Here is a 16,501-nt window from a genome sequence, read left to right on the forward strand (position 1 = left end):
AGTAGTAGTGTATTTATTTGGGATATTTATGAGAATTGTCATTTCGTTCGTCCTGAGTCAAGGAGTAAGTTAAGACTCTTAAGAGTATCAGATTGGAAATCCTAATCCGGTGGGACCTGCTTAGTAATATTTCAGAGTCCGGGGAGAGCAGCATGCCCGCCCGCTCCGCTCCTCCGCCACGCCGCGCGACGCAGCCCCGCAAGATTATCCTCGAGAAACCCCAAAACTCGCTCCAGATACAAATTTTCCCGCATCGATGACCTATGACGCACGGATTTTCCAGGCGACTCATTGACCGAACGAGCCTCAGTGGCGCAAGTGGCTATGCCTCGGGCAAGTACAGCTCCAGGAGCGCGCCTCCGCTGTCGCCGAGCTTGCGATAGTTGCAAGCGTCGCAAGCAGAAATGCAACGGTGAACACCCGTGCACGATCTGTGTTCAACGAAAGAAGGAATCGGAATGTCATTTCTCGGATCGCCCCGCCAGGCTACTCAAGCCCGAAGCCAAGGATTCGACCATGCTACTCAGCGAACGCATAATACCTTCACCGCAACGCGAGACGGCGATGGATCGACTGTTGAATTCCCTTGAAGATCGAGGGATGAATTTAGAACACCAGGTCCGTGACGAGAAGGAAGGGACCGCGCCTGTACCGAAAGTTGCGCGCCTTTTACGCGACGGGCAAGGCAAATTCATGTATATTGGCGATTCGGCCAGTCTGTCGTTCTTGCAAAGTGTTCGTCGGGTGGTATCTTCATCAATTGGTCGATGTGAATTTACCGAAGATAACTCCAGGCATTCCATGCTCGAAGCCTTTCAAAATAACCCGAGCACCCAGCCCAGTGCGCTTGTACAGCCGCCTAGCAATGAAGACGCCCAACAACTTGCTCGACAATTTGTGCTCGCTACCAACCCTCTCCTCGATTTGTTCGACTTGGAAGAATTCCACCCTCGATTAGCCAACTGGGTAGGAAACCCAACGGGCGATGAAGATACCGTGAGCTCAATATTCTACCTCGTCCTCGCCATTGGAGCACAAGTTTCAAGTATACACCAAGATAGAGCCGAGCAATTCTTCGGTAGTGGCCGGCAATTAGCGTTCTCGGCTTTCCAGGAAACCCCCAGCATTCACACCATTCAGTCATACATATTGGTTTCGATGTATATGCTTGGAGCATGTAGGCGCAATGGCGCATTCATGAATCTTGGAATTGCGCTTCGTGCCGCGTACGCTGTCGGGATTCACCGCAAAGATGCAAACGCGCTGTTTTGCGTACGGGAAAGAAGGGCCAGAGAACGAGTGTGGAAAAGTCTCCGAATGATGGACTTATTCCTCAGTGCCTCTCTAGGGCGCCCGCCTGCAACTTCTGACTATGACTATGATATTCGTGATGACGCTCTTGAATCCGGAGATGCGCAGCGGAATTCGACTCCAGAGCAACAACTCTCAGTCGCAGTCATTTCGCTTTGTCGCATTTTTGAGCGGATCCTAACCGACGTCTATATGAAGCAAGTCATCTCCATCAGCGTTGCTGAATCGATTTCAAACCAACATCGTGCATGGGTGCGCACTCTGCCCGACGTTCTCAAGATGCAAACTGAACGACTCGATCACAAGAGCATGGAAGAAAGCTTGGCGGCGGCGCATGTTTTCGGATCATATTATTGGTCCATCATTCTCCTGACACGACCGTTCCTCGTCTACCGCGTGGCACAATACGTGAAGAACAAATCCGATCCGTCCGCACCGTCCGATTCAAAGAACGGCAGCTCCCGAATTTCCTTATTCTCAGATGCCTGTGTCTATTCCGCTCTACGCGGCCTCGACGTCGTAGAGGATCTCGGCCGATTCTCCTCCCTCCCCAAACGTCTCCCATTCTTGATCAATTCAGTATTCAATTCAGCCGTCGTTCTGGGTGCCGCGTTTTTCGCAGATTACGATAACCTTCTACCCCTGGAAGAGGGCATGGGCAAGGCAGAGCGGTTCCTAGGAGTCTTTGTCCCGCACGACCCTCACGCATGCCGCTTCTACCAAATCGTCAAATATCTCCGTTCTGCCGTCGCGGAGTACATCCAACGACGCAATCGGCAATGGATGGATCATCGAAGCAAACAAGTCGATCAACTCTTCGGCCAAGTAAACAGCGCTGACCCGGGCTCTGCTCGTGATATACCCGCGTCCAACCATCTCTCTGAACCCCATCGTTCATCCGCCGTCCCGTCCCCTTCCTCGTCCAATAAACCGGCTGTCAGTACCCCTACTTCATTCCTAGCCGCACAACAACCTTTCCCTGGCACCCAGCCTCCAGGAAACGAAATGTGGGACGCACTTTACAGCGGGGCAGACCCATCGGCTTTATCTTACGACGCTGCCATCTCTGCCCTTACGACGTCAGGAATTCCCGTTGGCTGTTCGCCCGGCGGTACTATTCCTACCGGTCAACTTCCGGCCTCCGGTCCCTCGCCTCTCTCAGATGTCATGTTCCCTGAGAGCGGCTTGCTGTACATGGCTGAAGACCTTCCGGTGTTTGGGATCTGGGATGAATCCTAATTTTGAGCCTTTTGAACCTATACTTTGGTTTGGTCTTTATATTGAATTGGAAGCGGGGTGCATTGGCGTCATGTCTTTTCGGTGGGGTCTTTGTTCATTATATTATACCCATATAAAGTGGGTGGTCCATGACTTGATGAATCTTTTTTGGTGTATTTCTGTTCCGTCTTTTTTTGGTTAGAATTTCTGGGCGAAATAACCCTGGCTTGTCAAGTGGATGATGAACAAATGTTGAATCTTACCTCTCTACTCGAACTTGAATATCACATAAATCTATTTCGATGTCGAAGTAAACAAGCCATAGGGTTACCGCTCGTGACGAAATCTTGCTCTAAACACTCAACGAAGTAGTGGGTTTAAAAAAAGAGTCTCTAAACCAACCAGTAAATAGTCGAACGGACAAAATGCCTCGGCAAATTCAACTCAATTTTCTATATACTTTTATTTCAAAGAGGCAGATAAAACCTTTTCCTCTAGATGTATCTAAATCTTCCTTGCCTGTATCCAATGAAACGGCACATCCCTACCAACCCCATTATCAACATCAACCTCAACATCAACAACAACCTCATCAACCTCAATCCGAAATCCCACATCAATCAAAATCTTCCTAATCTCATCCTTCCCCACCCACTCCAATACATCGACCCCTCACTCCCACCTAACCAAGACTGATTCTCCGACCCCTCAAACCCCGCCTCCGAAAAATTCGCCAAAAACCGGCCACCCGGCTTCAACCATCCCACAATCTTCCGCAGAATTTCCTTCTGCTCCTCGCGCGGGAGGTGGATGATCGAATACATAGCCAGCACGGCGTCGAAATGGGAGTCATTGAATTCAAGTGCCATCATGTCGCCCTGTATGAGAGTTGTGTTCTCGGTGGGCAGGCGGGCTTTGGCGAGCGCGATTTGTGAGTCTGAGATGTCGTTTGCGGTTATTTTTAGGTCTGCGCGTGATGCTAGGACTTGTGTGCATGGCACGCCGGCGCCGCAGCCTAGTTCTAGTATGTTCTTTTTCCCTTCCCCGGATGCGGGGGTAGAATCGAGGGCATTTAGTAGGGTGTTGAGATGCGAGAGGCGGACTCCGTGGGATGGTGTTGTCCATTCTAGATAGACGTCGGCGATGTCGTTGTAGGCTTTTCTAATATTTTCTTTGATGGCTTGGTTATTGTTGCCCGCGTCGGCAGTGGTGTTGGATGACATTATTGTGTGAGGGAACTCAGGCTTTTTTGGCTTTTGGTTCGATCTGATACCGGTTGTACAAAGGGTCATGAGAACTTGAATAGATAATCAGTTGGGAAGGGTTTGACGTCGGAATTTATATACTAACTGCCGGACTCGAATTAATTGCCATACCGAAGATGACTCACTCGACGTTGGATTGTGGTACCTATGCATAAAGAGGCTAGTCCCATACGAGCGAGCGAGTGAGTGCGCGGGGTTATTCCGGGGTAATCAAATGGGGATTAGCGTGTAGTCGGGGACTACAATAGTTGAGATGAAGAACTTTCTTGAGTCATATAGCCATTTAACCATATAGTTACTTGGCGCTTACCTTCCTCTAGGGCTTAGACACCTGATTTTGGCTCAAACCATGCCTTACTGGCACCTTGTAAACCGATATATTCGATTCAAAAGCTCTTGGCTTTCCTTTTCCGTTTTAGTAATGATAACCTGGCGAGAGACAAAAGACGAGATGGACGAGGTTATTACTTTCAATTAATACAAAAATATTAGGAAATGATGATTTAGTATAATAAGATTGATAATTAGTGCCATGGGATTTTGGCAAATGGGATGGTTGGATTTAATCAAAAATCCCATGGGTCCCAGATGCACAAGTCTAATTCAGACCTATCTTATTGATGGAAATTATTGCAGATATCACAGGCAAAGTATTCCAGACGGTCGTCGTTGTTCAGGCGCTGTAGGATCAAAAGTCTTTCTCTCTCAGACAGATACGACCGCCGCCTCTGCGATGGTAGAAGCATATAAAGCCGATGATTACAGAGAGAAAAGCAGATCAGATGGGGGGGCAAAAGAAATTCGGATATGCATAGTATCAATTCTGAAGGAAGCGAGACGAAAATCGGACTCATGGCTTCGGGCTTGAATATAGTGATTGGCAGGGTCTTCCACATGGGCTGTGAGAGGATTTTGAGAATTGCGATTCGGGTTTTTTTGAGGTGAAGGTGGTGGAAATATATCAGAATCATGAGGATTCCAAAACTAAACGGATCAGCCCAAGCAGCCTTCAACTTGAAGTTTTGAAGGGTTTGAATAGAATCCCACCGCCACCGAGAAGAATATACTCCGCCTTCAATTTTGTCGCGACTTGACCCGATTTGGAAAGCCGTGTTCAAGTTTGGAAAAGACATCAGCTACCATGGTTAGTCGGTCTTTCCAATATTTCAATATGGCCTTCGGAGACCCGAGGGTTCAAGCTCTATCGCAATTGTAGTAGATAGTGGACAGGAGGGTACTACCTTAAGGTAAGGTAGTCCCATCCCGAGCATGAAGTTTCGATTGCAAATAAGCAGGAGCGAAGGGATCACTGACTGCCCCCCCAAGGCTACTACTAGTATTTTTTTTTGAATAAACAAAGGAACTGGCCCAGTCAGGAAGGTATGAGGTTGCGAGTAAACACGAGGAGGGAGCTTTGTAGTGAATACGAAATAGTCGAGATTTTTCGTAGAGTCGTAGAGCTTTCTTTCCTTCTCACACCACCATTCCCATCCACGATTTCCAACTCCAGTAATCACCACCATCATGGATTCAATCTCCTTGCAGATTTCTCATCGTTATTTTCCTCTTCGCATTCTGCTCCGGAAGAATCGGGAGCCATGTCTCTCGCCTGATCTCTCTTGTCATGGTAAGCCCACAAAGAGCACTGTTTTGTATTGAGTGATCGGCATATCTCTATGTAGCTGGCTCAAGAAGATTATGAGTGGTTAGCAATCAGCAACTAATGATGATAATAGCACCGCTCCCCTCCAAAGGTCCCATCTGTGGTCACATGTGTCCTCACCACCATCAATTTATTGATGGTATACATGACCAACAGACCGGCCATAAATACTTCAGTCAAGAAGTGGCTGGGGCACCCTGAGGATAACACAGTTATCCCGCTAAAGGCCGTGGGCAAGGATGCTTACACAAGTAAGCAGAGAGCCAAGCACTCCGATTCGGTTTCGAGTGGGTCTTCCACAGGCGTACAAGGTACGCTTAAGGCGGGGCTGGAGTTCAGGAAGAAGTGACAGGAGGAGCAGGAGAGGCAGAAAAGAGGCACTTCTCCCATTGTGAAGCCTCCCCAGATTCCCAAACCGGCCCATGTTGTTGAGGTTGTGCCCTCAGGCTGCCCCAGTTCGCCTGTATTAGCCTCCCTCCATTTTCATGTCAATTTGCACCTTACATCGCACATCATATCTTCATCCCCTTTCTCCAACACATGTTAGCCTCAAGGGCGAGCCTCCGGGTTGCCGTGGGCACTCGCCTGTAAAGGAGACCGATGTATCTGGTGATGATCGGGATAAGAATGAGTGATTTGTACACTAAAGATACCACCGAGAAGAATTCAAGTTTTCCCAGACTCTTAATTTCATATCAAAATGCAGAGTCTCGCGGTTACAAGAAATCCAAGGTTTAAAGTATACATAACCAGTAGGCTACATCGGCATCTTCCCGCGTATATCGGATGTTATCGTCGGGGTCGCCCCTCTACATGGTGAAAGCAATCTACGGCGCTCGATAACTAAGCGCAGGGTGGTCAGTAGTAGTTATATATCGGGGTACGTTACTGACCCCTATTGTTCGCCATTACTAACCGCATTTTCATGGGATACTAGTAGCTACCTGAGATGGAATAGATAGGCCAACCTATCCCATATAGGGTAGCTACCCGATTACAAGGCGGAGACGAGAACAGTCAACAAGAGGTTTGAAACTTTTGCAACGCCACTGTAACCATTGATCCTCCTTCATGACTAATTCGCGCGGACTCGCGGAGCAAGATACGAGTATTCTCTCGGCCCCTTTTTTGCCGGGGTTCGATCGTCGTGGTAGTGTGAAATGATCGACAGAGACCCTGAAAAAGCAAACAAGATACCCTGACCCCGGTCACAATGAAGTTTGGGGGCCAGCGAACCCATCCCGGGTGGAATCAGCCTTGTCGGTTCTTGAACTCTGGCTAATTTACCCCAGAGATCGCTCCACTTGTTCTCATAACTCTTGCCAAGCGCTGCCTGTCAACCTCCTAAATCAGATGAGTCGGCTTCTATCAAGCCACTACTTTGGGGTGCCGTGGCATATGAAGACAATGGACAACCAGGTCATTAATGCTTGACCTCTTTCGAGGTGGAAAAGTCAAGGGGAGGAGCTTTTTATGCTGGCTACGATAATTGAACGGATATTTGCTTGTCATGACAAAAAGCAACGAATCATTTCTTGATGAAAGATTATAGAATGAAAGTATAAGTCGGTTTCAACCTAATCAAGATCTTATGAATGACTTTAACTTCGCTTCTAGTTCTTATTGCGGAGGCATAGCTTAAGATTGACTTTCATATGGTTGCGCGGATGACATAGAAATATACCTAAAAATAGTGTTATTTAGAGTGTCTCCGAAAGCTTGTCTTCGGGTGATCTTCTAACTATTTAAATTCGTTGGAACTACTCGACTCCTGGCACCCTGCCAGCCACGGCACGGTACCTACTTTCTCTTTCTCAGACTACTTTAGTGCCCAGTGAGCGCCTCTTTTGCTCACTGAGTACATCTGAGCATTTCTTAGAGCGCTCAGAGCGCATCGGTGATTTTTACGTGATTGCTCTAAGCGACTCTCTGACCCCGGAATCTAATAGACCAGGGTTCTTCTTAATCTAGATTAGTATGCATTTTTCAATACAAAATTTAGATATACCTCTGTCATACAGTAGCATAGTAAAGGTTACAACCTATTGTTGACTGTCTTAGTCTCCCCCTTTGAATAGCAGACTAGTAGCTTCACAAGATGCAATAGTAGATTGGTTTATTTTTTATATCTTAGGTAGCTACTACTAGTCTTTTATACAAAAGTAGTCAATGATAGTAGGCAATCGGGGGTTGCAAAGTCTAGTTGTATCACTGAACATCCAAATTTGTATCGGAATACATACTAATCTGAACTCGGAAGGACCTGTATTTAGCAAAATGGGGTCCAACAAACAGCCCCGCTCTGATCCCCCTAATTTTGTACATATGATTCCCCGGTCTAACTGAACTACGGCATTAATCGACGGATACATCGGAGGTCGTTGGGGGCCCACCTCCGCTCCCTGTACAGTGTTATTTTATTGGCTGCTATATTCCGCTGAGAGGCTTAGCCATGCGCTAAGTCCTGGAATACGAGGTGATCTACGACTTTATAGGCCAAAATCAGAAGGGAACCGTGCCCTGAGCGGGGCTGGACTGGGGCTCAACAGGAGCCGTCCTAAACGAAGCCACAAGAACAGGGTAATTACGGAGTAATTTACCATCCCAATAACACCCTAGAGGTCCGTGGCTTCTTTACAATTTGAGTGAATCCTCTGTAGATCCCCTCCAGGTGCCGAGCCTTAATAAAACCAAGTACCCATTAATGCAGCTTGCACTAAATGGACTTAACAATCTTCCAGCTTCATCATGTCAAACGCGTCGTTGACCACAATTGCCGCTACGACAATACCTGAGCGAACAGGAACAGCAGGTGGCATCACATCGTTTGTCCCTCTCACAACGGTATATACAGCGAATCCAATCTGCGGCAATGTCTTTGTGAAATATCCCACTCCCAACAATCATTTTGGTTTGATGGGTTGGGACCCTTCATATGGCGAGAAGGTTGATTCATTCTATGACTGCAACCCGTCCATCGTATCGCGATGGTTCACACAGTCAACAAATAGCGGTATGAGTGTTGCGCCAGGGGAGACTGGTATTAGCATGGGACCCTTTACCTGTCCATCAGGTTGGAGCACCGTCGCAACTGTGATCAGATCATCGTCTAGCACTATAGCCGAGTGTTGCCCTCCGTAAGAACCTTTTCATGCCACTCCATTATTCAAGTCTACTGACTAATTCTCAATGTCAAATAGGTCATATTCTTTAATCCATAACCCTTCAGGAGGAAAAGCCGGCGATTGTGCGATGGCTGTCAGCTCAGGGCAGATTCTCACCTACGCCTCCGCAACAGCAAGCTCCCACTACCACACTTTCACAACTACTATGATGTCTCAATCGACTGTTGGTGCGATTGCCATCACAGGATGGAATGTCAACTACGTGCGGAATGTGGCATCTTCAACTTCTACTTCTACTTCAACCTCGGACAATACTACGTCAGACGCCACGAGCGGTAATTCTTCAATTTCCGGGGTGCGATAGCGGGAATAGTCGTTGGTGTTATTGCTGGTGTATCATTGCTTGCAATGGCGCTGTTCATATTTATAAGGAGGCGAAGAAAACAATATAAAGAAACAACTCCTGAAGCCGACTCAAGTCAAGCTATGCAGCCGGAGGAGCTACATGGCCAGGATCTCCCGCATGAGATGGATCAGGCAAATATGGTGGCCGAGTTATCTACCGAGCATGAGACGCGGTACGAACTCGACGGTCAAGAAGACTCAGAAGAGAAGAATAAATAATACCTACTAGATGTGGGGATTCATAATTAATATCAGATAATGTATTATCTTAATACTAAGCTACTTATTGGCTTCCAGTCCGAAGATTTGGCTGCTCTCGGATTCAATACAAAACTACTAGTACGACTAAACATACATGCTACAGCAGTGTAGACAAAGCTCCCTGATATTCCAAACTTGATAAAGTTGAAGCTAACTAAGTTACGCTGTATGTTCGAGACGAATGAGATAGGAACTTAACAGTACCCAGCCCAGCCCAGTCCCTGAAAGGTCTTTCTTACGTGACAGATAACAAGCCCAAGCCCAAGCCCGCAAAGTACCCGGGCCTCGCATCGCATCGCTTCGCATCGCATCGCTTTCGCGTCTAGGCATGGAACATGGAACAAAGTAGAAGTAGAAGTTGGACTTGCTGGAGGTAGGATAGGATAGAAAAGGGAATTCGATTCGAGGCCGTTTGAGGAACACAAGGAGATGGATGAAAAGTAACGAAGGCATTTAACAGTTATAGGTAAGCATCACATCACATCACCATCGACAAAATTACATCAGAGAAAAGAGAAAGAGACAGGATAACGACGAGGAAAAGGAAAAGGAAATGCAGGACGTGAGTGTAAATGAGACAGGAAGGCTCTTGGGGCACGTGAGATCGACAATGGCGCTCGATAATGCGTAAGGCTTTCTTGTGAATGCCAGAGTCATGTCATGGTGTGCGATGATACGTGCTGCGTTATGATGAATTCAGGGGAATGGAATGGGGCCATGATTATGTACGCGAGTCAATTTCTGGGTAAGGCTCGGTGAAGGAACCGAAAAGACAAGCAGGATATGTAAAAATTCTGATTTGCGCCTAACCTCCAGCGGCTAGATTCGCTTCGCGGCAAAGGACAAAGGAGGATATTTGCCATTGGTCAAACGGGATGGGATTATATAGCCAGGTACGTGCTGGGGATGCGAAAGCGCACTTGCTCTTTTTAGAAGCCGAAAGGATTGTTGGGCGTGGCTTGCGAAAGGTTCGCCCTGAGTCCTGTCGGTTGAGGAGCAAGCCTAGGGGGAGGTGCATCTGGCTTTACACCGAACCTGATTGAAGGAGGAGGTCCGGTGGGCTGAGCTGACAGAGGTGCCGCCGTTGGTTGCTGAGGGATAGGAGGCACTGGAGGTGGGGTTTGGTTATAGTTGTTGGCATTGCCAAACCCATTCATGCCAGTTGGCTGAGGCTGCAGAGCAGGGGGAAGCACAGAGTTGATGCCGGTCTGCATAGGCTGCATAGGCTGCATAGGCTGCTGGGATTGCGCGAATCCACCGAAGCCTGTGGGCTGAGGAGCGACACCTTGGAAACCAGGCTGGCCATTGCCGTAGGGTTGCTGCTGCTGCTGTTGCTGCTGGATCCCGAATTGAGATTGGGGTGTGAATCCCGTTGGCTGGGGCATCAATCCATTCTGGAACTGGCCCTGGCCCTGGCCCATGAAGCCGGTTTGCTGGGGCATCTGGGGCTGGAAGTTCTGACCTGGTGGACCGACTGGTTGACCGGCCTGGGGAAGACCCGTAAGTTGAGCCTGCAAAGGAGGAGGGCCAAAAGAATTCTGCTGTTGCGAGAAGTTTTGAGGCGCTGAGAGCGGGCGTTGGGGAGGGGGAGGAAGAAGCGAGTTCTGGTTCATGTTCTGAGGGGCGTGTGGGCGCGCTCTAGCCTGTTGTCCAAGTTGTGCGACCTGAGCAAATAAGTCGGGGGTAGCACCTGTTGCTTGTGGCTGCTGTGGAGGTGGGGTCTGAACGGCAGTTTGCTGAGGCTGAATAGCAGGGATAGAAACAGTTGGCGCAGGTGCGGGAGTAGGCTGTAGAGGAGCTTGAAGCAAAGTCAAATCCGCCATCGCCCCAGTCACCTGCTTCTGGACTGGAGCAGGCGCGGCTGGGGGAGATGCGACTCGGGCAGCAGGGGCCGATGTTGTGGATTGCTTGGGCTGTTTTACTTCCCAGGCATCATCGTCGAATCCACGTTGGACGGGCTTCTCCGGGGCCGAGGGAGCTACGGGAGTTGGAGGACTGGCAGAGCGCTCTTTCTCCTTCGGCTTCGACCCATCCGCTTGCTCAAATGCCTTGGGGTCCACGACATCGCCGGCCTGTAGAGTGGGTGCTGGACGTCCCTTGCGAGTGTTGTTACGCAACATGCCACCAGGGCCAGCAAAAAGACCGCCTTCATCGCCATTGCCAATGACCTCCTCACCACCAAAGCTGACATTGCGAAGCTTGGAGGATTTGGAACCAGTACGTCCGAGTGTGGCGTCGAGGTGACGCATGACCCGCAAAATATCACCCTCCTTCAATCCCAAAGAGCGAAGGGTTTCGGGACTGATATCAGGTAGAACAGACTCATCCATCGAATCCTTCAGGAAATTCTGTGCATAACGTTCACACTGGTGTGGGCCAACGCCGGACTTCAGGAAGAAGTCGAACCAGTCATACTCTGGCCGTTGCACAGAGGCACCTGCGGCGCCCTTGGGGTCGGAGGTGGCTCGAGCCCGAATACTGGACAAGGGCTTGTCCTCATCCAAAGAGACACCAGCAGCCTTCTCCACATACTCCAAATCCTCAACGGACATCTTGGCTACTGGAACTGCAATCTTGATTCCATTGGTCTTATGGAGATGAATCTTCCCATCCTGGAGACCAATGAACTGCGCTTCGACCGTAAAGGCCTTGGTCCGGTCGGTCCATTTTCTCACTTTGTTTGAATCAGGCTCTGTGGTACAGGGTTAGATTTTGGTCCACGTTTTGTTGAAATATAAGAAAGGGGTGCTTACTTGACTTGGAGCTGGATTTACTGTCACGTTTGCGATGTTGTTTCTGTAAACAACATGTATTAGCATAGAAACAGACATAGGGCCGGGCACTGCAAGCAGTTGTGCGGCGATGCTTACCTCGGATGAGTCCATAGAGTCGGTTCTTGATTTGCCCATCACTGCCTTAACCAACCGAGACTCCTCCAGGCGGTTCTTTTCCACAGAGGACAGACCTGATGAGTCCACCAACACAGGGGTATCTTGGGTCACAAATCCGGTCACTTCAACGTAGCTGCTGGGAACCACGCCCTCCTTCCCATTCTTCAGTCTTTTGACCATCCACCATTCCTCAGATTTGGTGTCATCGATGACTACAACTTCATCGCCCACGGCCACCGTAACCTCATCCTCGCCTTGGGCCATAAAGTCGTATAAGATCTGTCCCTTCTTCTTGCCACCACCTCCCTTTCCGGCAGCGAGGACTTCTCGAAGACCCTCGGCCTTATAAGCTCCAGCGATTTCACCAAGAGCAGCCACAATCTCTGAAGCGGTATCTTTGGCGCCGGCGTGGAAATCAACACTCTTGCTAGGTCGAACCAGGTCAACAAAGACATGCTTGCCTTCGATAGAGTAATGGGTCAGCTTCTCGGCTGTCCACTCTTGCTGATTATCATCACCCTCGGGGGAAATGAAGATGATTCCCGTCACCATGTTGATGCCTATTGTTGTGGGCATCTTCTTTCGCTTGCCCATAACCTCAACCATCTCATTGATATTGTACATCTTGTAACCCGAGGGCGACTTCGGTGTCAGTTCACCCGCTCGGTTGTAAGGGGGGGATTCCTTGACGTGGGTATTGTCTCGCATGTCTCGCATTGAGGGAGATGCCACCTGAGGGCGGGGCGGGCGAGACGGTTCGGGCTCGGGCGAGTAAAGTTCCATTGGCGTGGAAAACTGTAGTTGTTCTGATGGCGGACGCTGCGGGAGGTTCGGCGGGGTGCTTCACGATCCTGGTCATGCGAAGGTCGAGTAGGAAGCTGAGGAGGCGGGGATTCCTCGCGCGCGGGTTCCGAATAGGTGGCAGCAGGCGCATGTTGCTTATGAATAATGTCCGCAATCGCGGCGGCCGCGGGGTTGTGCACAGGAGACGGCGCAGGCGACGCGTCATATTCCTCCTCCGGGGGAGCGGTTGGTCGCTGCGGAAGAGAAGGCGCCTTTGGTTCGGCGGGCGGAGGAGGGGGAGCTGCGGCTGCAGCACCGCCGCGGGATGCAATCTCCTCAATGAGCTCGATGTAATTTGAGGGCGCAAATCCAAACTCCGTGTTGACCCCTACCAAAGTCCAGTCTGGATCTGATGTGTCGTAGACCAATAGTTCGGCATCTTCGGAAAAGGAAACCTCTTCGTCCGTTTGCCGCGTATAGTCGTAGAGAGCTTTAGCATTGTATGTGGGTTGCGCCTGTCGAGATGATAGTAGAGTAAGCATGGTTCAATTCCTCGAGGTCCAAAGCCATCGCGCCCACGCCGTGGCTATACCCTGTGGGTTACCGATTGCCTTGCACAAGAGTCCTGACAGGCACCAGTGGGTGTATTCTGCTTGCCGGTCACGCATGCTCTGGGGATGCTCACCTCTTCAACGTAGTTGTTTGGGACTAGACCTTCCGGCTCGTCGTCATCCTCGGGGTCTGCCTTCTTCTTGGCCTTCCACCAGTCGTCTTCGGCACTCTTTTCCAAGACGTAGAGCAGATCGCCCTCGCGAATTTCCAACTCGCCTTCTCCCTGAGGCTGGTAATCAAACACAGCCGAGTAGACGCCGAGGAAACCCATCGTGAGGCAGAACGCCGCGGTTTCCGAGCGTTCAACAGTAATTCACGACGAATCGATAGCCGGGGGCAGCGGGGAGAGCAGCGATTGAGGGGGGCTGGATTGGACTCGAGTGGTGGAAGATGCGGGATGCGGGATGCGGTGTTGGTCGGAGAGGCCGCGTGGTGACGGGGTCAGCCTTGGCACGGAGGGCAAGGCGGGCAAGGGGGGCGAGGGGGGAGATGAGGAGGGGGGGAGTTGGAGGGAGTAGTGTAGGGAGGAGGTGACACCCAGAAACCACCAAAGTCGGGGAGAGGAGAGTTGTAGAGTGAAGTTGAATGGGGTTGGGATTAGGGAGGATGGGAAGGTGGGCCGATAGGAGTTCGTTGGTCACGTTCCTTACGTATGGCTGCATCCAGACAGTTGACAGTACTGCTACTAATAACAGAGTTAGTATCTACTACAGTATAGTAGCAGTAATAACACTATTACTACAACTACTCTCCCATTCTTCACACCTACAACACTGCACTGCACTTACAATCCTTCATCCTCCACCTCCTGTTTCCTCACCAGCCTCCCGTCTTCCCTCCCATGCCCCCACTCGGTAGCCGGCAACTGGGGCGTCTGACGTCTTTGGGCATGAAGCTAACCGGTCGTTCCTGTTCCTGGCCACGACCTTTTGTTCTGGAAACCCACAGAGCCACCCATGGACATGGGTTACTATTTTTTTCTTTTTTTTTCTATATATGTATACACTAGACTCCTACACGAATTCATAGGATATACATTGAACCCTTATAGGTTGACATTTATTTATTCAGAGACATAGGGACACGCCAATAAATCAATTTACTGTACAAGATGGCCCTCATAGTTCATCTTTGAAGATTTCCTCACTGCCTTCCGTCTCAGCCTCCTCCGTCTCCTCCGTCTCCTTGTCAGATGGGGGTTGTTTCTTTGTCGGCGGTGCTTCGCCCGAGTCCTTGTTGGTATCCGAAGACTTTTTCAGCGGCGCATCTTCCCCGTGGGGTGTTTTCTCCTCCTTCAGCGGTTGATCATCAGGAGAACCAGTGGTGTCGTCAGCATCCTCAGAAACGACACCCTGGAACTTGATCACCCCATTATTCTCCACAACAACTTCAAGTGTCCAGTCTTTCCCATCTGCGAGTTTATCCAGACGTTTCTGCATCTCCTCGAGCTTCTCCTCATTAAGCTCGTACTTCTTCAGCAACTGCTTAGACACGAGTCGGACCTCGCCATTCTCGCGCTTAACGACAGCCTCAGTCCGCTCTTCAGCGGTTGAAGCCACGCGGCCCTTCTCAATCACTTTGCCCTCCATTCCCACCAGTCTACGGGCACCAACCTCAATTCCGCCCACAATCTGAACTTTCTCCAGTTCAACTGCGGCAGCGGCATCCACTAATTGTTCAGCCTGGTACCAGTCTTTCATAGCTTCCCAATCAGCCACATCCTCAGGCATGAGAATCTCACGGCATTCGATGTTGTGGATCTCGTCTTGTTGTGGGGGCAAGAAAGCAACATCGTCGCAAAGACGTGGGGTGTAAATAACCATCAGGTAGGAACAGGTGGTTAACTCCTTGATCCAGCCAATCTGGTCTGTAGATTGTGGATGGCAGTGGAACTGCACTTCGACCCTGCGATCACGACCTGTCAAGTCACACGTCGTGCCACCCCGTAGATGTTGCACGAGATAGCGCGAACCACCTTTAGTATGTAGCTCTGCCACTTCCGTCTGTGAGCTTTGCTGCTGTTGCTTCTGATCTTCCTCCCTGCTATTTTCCTTCATATGAGCCGGGAATTGACCCAGAATGAAGGAATGCGTTGTAGGGTCCTCCATTGGCGGATACTGGGGAACATTGCGGCCGGCGGGAAGTGCGTGAAACTGCTTAATCTGTTTCCGATAACAGAACGAATATGACCACCAGCCAGAGAAATAGTACATGCATTTTCCCTCCATTTCGCGCAGAAGTTCAAGACCTCGGTCCGTTGCGCGGGCTAATTCTTTCTGCTGCTCCGCCTCATTTGCCTGGTTGTTTGCCGTCGTATTGAGGTCGTCTAGGGCGACGTGCGGAATCTGGCAAAGGAGGCGCCGGTCATCCATTATCATTTCTTCGTAGGCGTAGGATGGGGAAGTTCCGTCTCCGGCCTCGTGTGTTGCGTCTCCCGTATGCGCCTTATTGATGTATACTTGAGGGTTGTTCTGATCGTAGCTGGATGCGTCGTCTGCAGCATTGGCTTGTGCTTGGAGTAGTTCTTCGGCTGTTGAATCGAGGATATATTCGTCAGGGAAAACCACTTGGTACTACAGACAATGATTTGGTTAGCGCAAGTGCTTTTTCAAAGAACGACATCGCTATCGCTATCCGGGGCTGGAAAGCTACCTGCGGATAGGCCAGGAGGTCATCGTGGATGTTGAATGGCCTCTTGGCGGCCCAGGCACCGGATGCAACGCAAGCAAACGTCAGCCATGGTGCGAGGCTATGCCTTGATCGACCCATGTCTGATATCCGGTGTTGCTGTATGGGGGAGAAGTCGAGAGCTTGGAGGTTGGGGAATGGGTCGAGCGGGTCTCTGGGCGTTTCCCCGCCGGGAGGTCACAGATATGTCGAGCGCGAAGGGGTCAGTGATTCATATGGAGTAGATTTGTATCTCAGGTAGCAGAACGGAGCCACAGTGGTTGAGATCTACGCAGTAGG

General features: G+C 50.0%; 6 protein-coding genes across 6 annotated transcripts; 2 read left to right on the plus strand and 4 right to left on the minus strand.

Annotated features, from left to right (window-relative positions):
- Positions 1-324: 324 nt before the first annotated feature.
- On the plus strand, positions 325-2,550 carry N7509_002103 (putative C6 transcription factor; the record flags this gene model as incomplete). The annotated part of the gene is made up of 1 exon (XM_056626740.1): positions 325-2,550. One exon carries the CDS (start codon positions 325-327, stop codon positions 2,548-2,550), a length of 2,226 nt encoding a protein of 741 aa, XP_056492535.1.
- A 483-nt stretch (positions 2,551-3,033) lies between these two features.
- Positions 3,034-3,752, minus strand: N7509_002104 (class I SAM-dependent methyltransferase; the record flags this gene model as incomplete). Its single annotated transcript, XM_056626741.1, is given in 2 exon segments — positions 3,034-3,200; positions 3,212-3,752. The coding sequence occupies 2 exon segments, from the start codon at positions 3,750-3,752 to the stop codon at positions 3,034-3,036; spliced, it is 708 nt and encodes a 235-aa protein (XP_056492536.1).
- A 4,453-nt stretch (positions 3,753-8,205) lies between these two features.
- On the plus strand, positions 8,206-9,206 carry N7509_002105 (EGFR-like transmembrane domain-containing protein; the record flags this gene model as incomplete). Its single annotated transcript, XM_056626742.1, has 3 exons — positions 8,206-8,470; positions 8,687-8,917; positions 8,947-9,206. The coding sequence occupies 3 exons, from the start codon at positions 8,206-8,208 to the stop codon at positions 9,204-9,206; spliced, it is 756 nt and encodes a 251-aa protein (XP_056492537.1).
- A 971-nt stretch (positions 9,207-10,177) lies between these two features.
- Positions 10,178-12,763, minus strand: N7509_002106 (uncharacterized protein; the record flags this gene model as incomplete). Its single annotated transcript, XM_056626743.1, has 3 exons — positions 10,178-11,940; positions 12,002-12,044; positions 12,119-12,763. 3 exons carry the CDS (start codon positions 12,761-12,763, stop codon positions 10,178-10,180), a joined length of 2,451 nt encoding a protein of 816 aa, XP_056492538.1.
- A 26-nt stretch (positions 12,764-12,789) lies between these two features.
- On the minus strand, positions 12,790-13,805 carry N7509_002107 (uncharacterized protein; the record flags this gene model as incomplete). The annotated part of the gene is made up of 2 exons (XM_056626744.1): positions 12,790-13,437; positions 13,527-13,805. The coding sequence occupies 2 exons, from the start codon at positions 13,803-13,805 to the stop codon at positions 12,790-12,792; spliced, it is 927 nt and encodes a 308-aa protein (XP_056492539.1).
- Positions 13,806-14,652: 847 nt separating this feature from the next.
- Positions 14,653-16,303, minus strand: N7509_002108 (PRKCSH domain-containing protein; the record flags this gene model as incomplete). Its single annotated transcript, XM_056626745.1, has 2 exons — positions 14,653-16,107; positions 16,187-16,303. The coding sequence occupies 2 exons, from the start codon at positions 16,301-16,303 to the stop codon at positions 14,653-14,655; spliced, it is 1,572 nt and encodes a 523-aa protein (XP_056492540.1).
- Positions 16,304-16,501: the final 198 nt, after the last annotated feature.

Source organism: Penicillium cosmopolitanum (assembly GCF_028827165.1).
Source record: "Penicillium cosmopolitanum strain IBT 29677 chromosome Unknown utg000004l:1.0-4361866.0:1.0-4365735.0, whole genome shotgun sequence".
NCBI classification, from domain to species: domain Eukaryota; kingdom Fungi; phylum Ascomycota; class Eurotiomycetes; order Eurotiales; family Aspergillaceae; genus Penicillium; species Penicillium cosmopolitanum.